The following is an 8,204-nucleotide window of genomic DNA, read 5'->3' as shown; positions in this document are numbered from 1 at the left end:
TTAGAAAATATGCCTTGAAACCAACCAATTCTAATGTTTTATATTTATGTATGCATGATAAGGACTGGTCTTTTCTTCATAAAACGTTATGTCAAGGCCAGAGATAGTAAAAGCACAGGTGTGGTATAATATTTAAATATTTATTCACATAGGAAAGTATGTACAGAATAAATGTGCATAAAAACGACACCAATACAATGTACTAGCAAAATAACAAACAGGAAAGAGATGAATGAATAATGAACAAACTGCCACTTATGGTGAATTTTTGCATTTGACTGTCAGTTTGCCCAAAGGACCCTTTTCTTCATATAGGCTATGCATTCTTACGTAAGGAATCATAATATCACAGAGAAACCCTGTTGTCCTTGGCCCATTTCTTCAGAATCCTGATGATGTATTCCACCTGAGGATTCCCAGTGTTCCTCAGCAAGGGCAGCACTTCCCTCAAAGCCTCCCTGAAAAATACACACAATTGAGCACATTATGGTAACATAAAAACTCACACTGTTAGACTTCAACAATGCAACATACAGCCCATCAGGTCAAAAGAAATGTGTTAGGTCACTGAGTGGAGGACAGATTATTTCAACGCTATACAAAGTGGTGACATTCATGATCCTACATCAATCCAATAGATTGTTAAGGTAGACACGGTACCTACCTGGGTTCTCTGCTTGCCAAAATTAGCTGAAAGATACCCACACAGGCTCCCCTTTTGCCCTCCCAGTACTCAGGGTTGGGGTCCAATCTCTCCAAGATATCAAATGCCTTTGCTGAGTAGTAGAACTGGCCCATCTGTAGATGAGAGAGAGAAGAGTTACTTACACATGGTGCAAATTTTTTTTTATTTTTTTTTTTTTTATTTTACCTTTATTTAACCAGGCAAGTCAGTTAAGAACAAATTCTTATTTTCAATGGCGGCCTGGGAACAGTGGGTTAACTGCCTGTTCAGGGGCAGAACGACAGATTTGTACCTTGTCAGCTCGGGGGTTTGAACTCGCAACCTTCCGGTTACTAGTCCAACGCTCTAACCACTAGGCTACCCTGCCGCAAATCAGTGGTGTAAAGTACTGAAGTAAAATTACTACTTAAGTAGTTTTTTGGGGTATCTGTACTTTACTATTTATATTTGACTACTTTTACTTTACTACATTCCTAAAGAAAAGTATGTACTTTTTACTCCATACATTTTCTCTGACACCTAAAAGTACTCGTTACATTTTGAATTAATTTACTTATCAAGAGAACATCCCTGGTCATGCCTACTGCCTCTGATCTGGTGGACTCAATAAACACATACTTGGTTTGTAAATGATGTCTGAATGTTGGAGTGTCTGTAAATAAAAAAAATCTTGAAAAAGTGTCCGTCTGCTTTGCTTAATATAAGGAATTTGAAATTCTTTGTACTTTTACTTTTGATATGCAAGTCTTTTTTTTAATTTTTTTATTACATTTACTTTTAATACTTAAGTATATTTAAAACCAAATACTTCTAGACTTTTACTCAAGTAGTATTTTACTGGGTGACTTTCACTTTTACTTGAGTCATTTTCTATTAATTCTATTAAGGCATCTTTACTTTTACTCAAGTATGACAATTGTGTACTTTTTCCACCACTGGCGCAAGTGCTCTCAGAATGAAATAACTTATGTCCTGATGGGGAAATTAAACATTTAGGAAGTTGAGTGATTTTGGAATTAATAAAGGAGAGTAACCTTGTAGCAATCGTTGGCAATGAGCTGCAGGAGGCTGAAGGACTCTGCTGAGGTCTCCATCTTCATGTAGAGCTCCCAGGCCAGACGGGCCTTCTGGTTCATAATGTCTAAATAGGACAACAGGGTTCATTGACAACAATAGAACAACCACACAGTGTTATATCAGCAAATGTTTACATCGTTTAATGAGAAGGAGAACATACAGCAGCGTGCCAGCCAGCTCAGGTACACATAGTCACTCTTGTTCTTGTCATTTTGAATCAACAGGAAGATCTGGGAGACAAAGAGAAAGCACACACTTTTAACAGACAATAAAACATACATTTGTACCAGTGAAAAAGTTTTAAAAAATGACATCATAATAACCCCAAAAGTACATGTCAAGGTTTTACCTCTTCAGCCTCCCTGTAGTTGCCAACAGCAGCTTTGGCCTGTGCATAGTTGAAGTTGAAGGCGTCATCGTTGTAGAAGTAACTCTGTGAGCAATGAGAGTTCAGAGTATTTAGAATCCATTGAAGAATGATAATTATAGAACATCAATATTCTATGTGAACACAAATATGTGTCATGGTATTACGCTGTGCTTACCTTGACAGAATTGAGGTAGATGAGCACATCCTCAAACTGCCTGAGCAGAAAGAAACAAGAAGCCATGCACTGTCTGCCAGGGATGGTGTCTAAGACACAGGGAAAGGAATTGTTAAAGAAAGCATCAGTGTAAAAACGTACCATTGAATTAGTGCAGTACAAAAAATGTTACTCTAGTCAGTATTTTAAATATCTGGAGGAGCACTCACCACATTCGCTAGCTGAGCCACCAACCAGCTGGAAAAACTGCTGAGCAATCTTCAGATGATCTCTCTGTAATGGAAAAATAACATAATTTCACACAAACAAAATCAGGCGGGTATCAAGGCAGAACTATAGATATACTGTACATGAATCTATAGTTGTATATACACTGAACAAAAATATAAAACACAACAATTTCAAAGATTTTACTGTGTTACAGTTCATATAAGGAAATCAGTCAATTGCAATAAATACAGATATGCATCTGTGTCACAGGTACCTTCAAAAAAGGTTGGGGCATGGATCAAAAAACCAGTCATTTCCTGGTGTGACCACTATTTGCCTTATGCAGCTCAACATATCTCGTTCGCATAGAGTTGATCAGGCTGTTGATTTTGGCCTGTGGAATGTTCTCACTCATCTTCTATGGCTGTGTGAAGTTGCTGGAGATTGGTGGGAACTGGAACATGCTGTCGTACACATCAACCCAGAGCATCCCAAACATGCTCAATGGGTGACATGTCTGGTGACTATGCAGGCCATGGAAGAACTGGGACATTTTCAGCTTCTAGGGATTGTGCACAGATACTTGCGACATGGGGCCGAGCATTATCATGCTGAAACATGAAGTGATGGCGGCTGATGAATGGTACAACAATGGGCCTCAGGATCTCGTCACGTTATCTCTGTGCATTCAAATTACCATCAATAATATGCAATTGTGTTCGTCGTCCGTAGCTTATGCCTGTCCTTACCTTAACCCCACCGCCACAATGGGGCACTCTGTTCACAACGTTGACATCAGCAAACCATTCGCCCTCATAACACCGTACACGTGGTGTGCAGATGTGAGGTCAGTTGGACGTACTGGCAAATTCTCTAAAAAAAAGGTTGGCGGCGGATTATGATAGAGAAATAAACATTCAATTCTCTGGCAACAACTGCAGTCAACATGCCAATTTCACGCTCCCTCAAAACTTGAGAAATCTGTGGCATTGTGTTGTGTGACAAAACTGCACATTTTAGAGTGGCCTTTTATTGTCCCCAGCCCAAAGTGCACCTGTGTCATTGAGCATGCTGTTTAAATTAATCAGCGTCTTGATATGCAACACCTGTCAGGTAGATGGATTATCTTGGCAAAGGAGAAATGTTCACTAAGATGTAAACACATTTGTGCACAGAAAGCTCATGAAACAAGGGAACAACACCTGCGCTTATATTTTTGTTCAGTGTAGTATCTAAATGTATCTCTGGTACACACCGACCCCATCTCCTGTCCGAGTGCAGCATTCACAACCCCCTTCAAGATGTACTCCTGAAAAAAAGGCAGGGAGAGGTTACAGCACATATGCACTTACCATACACCACAATCCATTGAGTTTATGGCTGCACTAACCCTGGCAAAGAGAAGAGGAGGTTTGATGAAAGAGGGGGAGATGGCGAGAGAGAGCTGGCTGCACACACACACTTACTGTACGCTGATGTACATTAAGACTAACACTGCCCTGAACCTGAGAGAGAGAAAGGGGAGGTTAATACACAAACGCCTACCACAAATGTCTACCCTGCAAACGCAGAACTACACCGCAAACTACACTATCCTTGTAGAAGGAGGAAGAGGAAAAGGGAGAGCAGGGAAGAGAGGGTAAGATTACTGGACCCTAAAATAGCTGAGGGACAGGAGACGAATGATAGGCGGGATGAAAAAATAAGGGAGGGAGTGAAATCTGGAAATGGTGAATGGAAATAGAGGAATGAACCTGTGGTGTGGTGGGTTCTAAGTCTTTGATGAGCTGGTAGGACTCCTGGACATCATCTGAGAGAGATAGAAAAATAAAATTACTATCCATATATTAACAGTAAAAAAAACACACTTAGTTATCAATCAGTTATCATTACATTGGCTAGTCAGTAATAAAAGTGGCAGCCCACCTTGTCTGAGGTAGTAGATGACCAGATTGAGACGAGCCTCAGTAATGACATCAATCAGTGCAGGCAGCACTTGCAAGGCCCCCTCCCCGCTACGAAACACCACCTGAACACCAGAGAAAGAATCAAAAGGGTAATTTGCTTGCATGCAGCTACACACGTGAGGTGCAAAACTGCTATGTTCCCTAGGCTGATAAATCATGACTCTCACCAGGTTGTGTCGGATTAACTCCTTGGCAAACTCAAAGGAGCTGGAGGAGATATCTATCAGGTTTTTCAGTTCTGTCTGAGAGAAGGAAAATGTGATTTTAGTTGTTTAATACTACAATGTTGTACACTTCGGAGTCACTGACTGAAGCCTTAGAAACATTAACAAAGCAACATTCAGACAAACAAGGTTTAATTTTGAGAATGATTTGCTCAGGACTCTCTTGTCAAGTTGCGTTACCTCTGCTGCTTTTCCGTTGTAGAGCCTGAAGTGGTTGCAAGCCTTGAGGTTGAGAGCGATGGTGGAGTCTGGGACGCTCTGCAGGTAAACAGCCAGCACCTCCTGGGACACATCGTAGTAGTCCAGCTTGTAGTAGCACAGAGCCACATACACATTCAGGGCCAGGAAGTCTCTGCAGCAGACACAGTATGAACAGAGCATGAGCTCCGCCGACTCACAGTAGGTACAATGAATCGCTCTTTCCCACCCTCTGACCTGCATAAGCAGTCACTAGCCTCCTCTCCAGTCTCCGTTATCGTCTCTCTGTCTCAACACAGGGAAACTATCACTCTCCCGCCCTCTCTAACTCCCCCTATCCTCATCTCATAGCCTGTGCCGCTACTCCCATATGTATCAGGATTACATTTGGAGTGTTTCCCGGTGTCTCTGTCACTCTGTGGTGCATTCTGTTGCCTGTCACCTGTTCTGCAGCAGAATGCGTTTGTAGATGTCGATGGCCTCCTGGTAGTGGGAGCGCATGTAGTGGATGGAGGCCAGGCTGAGCTGGTCCTCTGTCACATCCTCCAACTCCTGGTGGAAACCCATCAGCTGCTTCTCATCATTGAACTGGGGGAAAGAAAGAAATAGACCAGAAATAAGGGCATAATATAACTAATTCTGTTATATAAGTTGTTTGGTACCATAGCACTGAATGAATGAGCTAGAGATAAGGGTGAAAGCTGACCTTGTGAGCCAAATGGAACAGTACTCGATTCTGCAGCTGGCATTTAGGGGCTGAAAGAGGAAGCACGTAAGGTCACCTTTTGTAATAAAGCAACAAAATGTGAGAATGGGGAACAAGGTGGATGAGGTACCCTTGCGTGAAGCCTCCTCTGCTTCTTTGTAAAGCCCCAGGAAGAAGAGAGTACAGGCCAGGTAGACCCACACATCCGGGCGGCAGTCTGGTTTGTCTGTCAGGGCCTTGTATTCCTGAAGAAGGAATAGACACATAGGTTTTAGTTCATGTCTCACAAATAAAAAACAGGAAAATACTTTCACACATCCAAACCAATGTTACTGAATTCAATAAAGGTTTTCAAACCTCCATGGCTCTCTTGTAGTCACCAAGGTGGAAAGCACAGTAGGCCAACCACAGGTCTGCATCCTCCCCTCGCTCGCCAACATTGCGCTGAAACTGAGCAAATTGAACCATATTGATAGGATGAGCATCATATTTCGCAGACAGTAATGTAAGCACTGCATTGTTCAAAGATATAGCAGCGCTATAAACCTATATGTCACACTTCAGAAGGCATGCAGCCAGAATGGCATTTACCTCCAACAATGTAATGGCCCCCAGATAGTCTCTTTGAATTAGGAAGTCCTCGACAAGCGGTGACTTTTTTTCTTTTATCTTCTTATTTACTGGGATCTCCCCACCAACAGCTGCTGGCTTTACTCTGGACAGAATCTGAGAGAATGAATATGAAAATTATATAGAACTCCACAGCCGGTGCTGTCCACAACAGAGCCAGCCATAATTACTAAGGGCCCATCCAACTAGTTACTTGTCTCAAACCTGTGGCTGGGCTGCAACCTGGTCTCAAAGCATTTCGTATTATTCTCTATGTAAATCCCTGACACTCCCATTTAGAATGATATGTTATGTTTCGTATGAAATGTATTAATTTAAGATTGCCCATCACCCATTTCGTATGATATGTTACGAATTTGCTAAACATACACTATGTAACCATACAACCTAAGTAACCATACCAAACATATTATACTAATTTCAGTATCCCGATTTAAGTGTACTGTTACGTATGTTACGGTTTAGTCTATGAGACCAGGCTGGCGTGCTAGGTAACGTTAGATTTCTGCAACAACAACAAAAAATATAATCATCAATATAATCAATCAATATAAATGTTTACAGACTTCTTCGTGTGGTAGCTAACCTAACGTCAATGCTAAATTGCATAGACTACTAAGCAAAGGTTCAATAGCTAGCTAACAGTACGTTCATGTTAGCGAACGTTACGTTAGCGTAGCTGCATTCAGTAAAGCAAACACTTACCATGGCCAGTGGAGTTAGTCGTCACGAAAGCGCAGTAACAGCGCTCAGATAATCAGACAAGATAAATGTTTTTCTAATCAAGAAATATGTGCTAACCCAGCTAGCTAGTGTAACAGATAGCTGTCGACAAACATGGGAGCTCTTGTCGCCAAGCAACGTCCCCACCAGTCTTCCCCTCCCTAGCATACTGGTTTATCACCGTGTTAAGAGCTGGAGTTGTAGAAAGTGAATTATAGACGCATGGCGAGTATGCCAAAAAACATTAAGGTTTTATACTGCTAACGCTATTACACACGCTTGTCTTATAAATGGACATAAAGTCTCACATCCATTCACCATCACAGCAGATTCCTCAGTGGTTGAAAATTGTACCACTTCTCCCAATATGATGTAACAGGGTAATTTTGCAGCTACGGGCACTATGTCCTCGGGGTAATTTTGGGGGATTTTATTAATACACGTGTTTAAAAAATCTGGGGTGATTGTAGTGTGAACTTAACATATAAAGACTAAAAACAACTATATCAAGTATTTTAGCTACTTTTCAGATGCATTTTATACCTACATTCCACTATTTTACCCTTGTCCCCGACCCATACTTTTGTGCTTCAACTATGTTTTTCTATGAGAAAACAAGAATAATTACATATTATAAACTGGGTGGGTCAAGCCCTGAATGCTGATTGGCTGACAGCAGTGGTATATAAGACCCTATACCACAGGTATGACAAAACCTTAATTTTTACTGCTCTAATTACGTTGGTAATGAGTTTATAATAGCAATAAGGTAGCTCGGGGGTTTGTGGTACATGGCCAATATACCAAAGCTAAGGGCTGTGTCCAGGCACTCCAAGATGCGATGTCCTAAGAACAGCCCTTAGCCGTGGTATATTGGCCATATACCACATCCCCCATGCCTTATTGCTTAATTATATAATGTTATCTTGTAGAAAGAGTCAATTAAATAAATTCTATATCAATATTTATTGTGAGTATGCCCTTTATATTTACACAAAGTCAGTGGTTTAAAGTACTTGAGTAAAAATACTTCCTTGTACTATTTAAGTAATTTTTGGGGGTATCTGTACTTTACTATTTATATTTTTGACAACTTTTAATTTTACTTCACTAAAGAAAACAATGTACTTTTTACTTCATACATTTTCCCTGACACCCAAAAGTACTCGTTACATTGCGAATGCTTAGCAGGAAATGAAAATGGTCCAATTCACAAATTTATCAAGAGAACATCCCGTG

General features: G+C 40.8%; 1 protein-coding gene across 2 annotated transcripts; it reads right to left on the bottom strand.

The window, feature by feature from the left end:
- Positions 1–121: 121 nt before the first annotated feature.
- On the bottom strand, positions 122–7,304 carry LOC139364897 (intraflagellar transport protein 56-like). 2 transcript variants are annotated; one of them, XM_071102104.1, is made up of 19 exons: positions 6,948–7,174; positions 6,204–6,338; positions 5,970–6,062; positions 5,743–5,857; positions 5,613–5,662; positions 5,349–5,494; positions 4,889–5,060; positions 4,652–4,726; positions 4,444–4,546; positions 4,272–4,327; positions 3,984–4,022; positions 3,773–3,826; positions 2,517–2,580; positions 2,308–2,396; positions 2,112–2,195; positions 1,923–1,992; positions 1,720–1,826; positions 665–798; positions 122–458 (listed from the first exon to the last, which is right to left on the bottom strand). In XM_071102104.1, exons 1-19 carry the CDS (start codon positions 6,948–6,950, stop codon positions 347–349), a joined length of 1,701 nt encoding a protein of 566 aa, XP_070958205.1. In that variant the 5' UTR covers positions 6,951–7,174; the 3' UTR covers positions 122–346. The 2 variants fall into 2 exon arrangements, with proteins under 2 accessions (XP_070958205.1, XP_070958206.1); XM_071102105.1 differs by lacking the exon at positions 3,984–4,022 and having other exon boundaries at positions 6,948–7,304.
- Positions 7,305–8,204: the final 900 nt, after the last annotated feature.

The sequence above is a fragment of the Oncorhynchus clarkii genome, chromosome 13 (genome assembly GCF_045791955.1).
Source record: "Oncorhynchus clarkii lewisi isolate Uvic-CL-2024 chromosome 13, UVic_Ocla_1.0, whole genome shotgun sequence".
NCBI lineage: Eukaryota > Metazoa > Chordata > Actinopteri > Salmoniformes > Salmonidae > Oncorhynchus > Oncorhynchus clarkii.
Note: the sequence above shows the minus strand (reverse complement) of the source record. Positions and strands in the feature narration are given on the sequence as shown.

What these genes read in the sequence shown, in the direction of transcription:
- LOC139364897 (XM_071102104.1), bottom strand. An exon ending in ACTACAAGAGAGCCATGGAG is followed by an intron (nt 5,858 to 5,969) that starts GTTTGAAAACCT and finishes TTCCTTCTTCAG; the next exon opens with GAATACAAGGCCCTGACAGA. An exon ending in CATCTACTACCTCAGACAAG is followed by an intron (nt 4,328 to 4,443) that starts GTGGGCTGCCAC and finishes TATCTCTCTCAG; the next exon opens with ATGATGTCCAGGAGTCCTAC.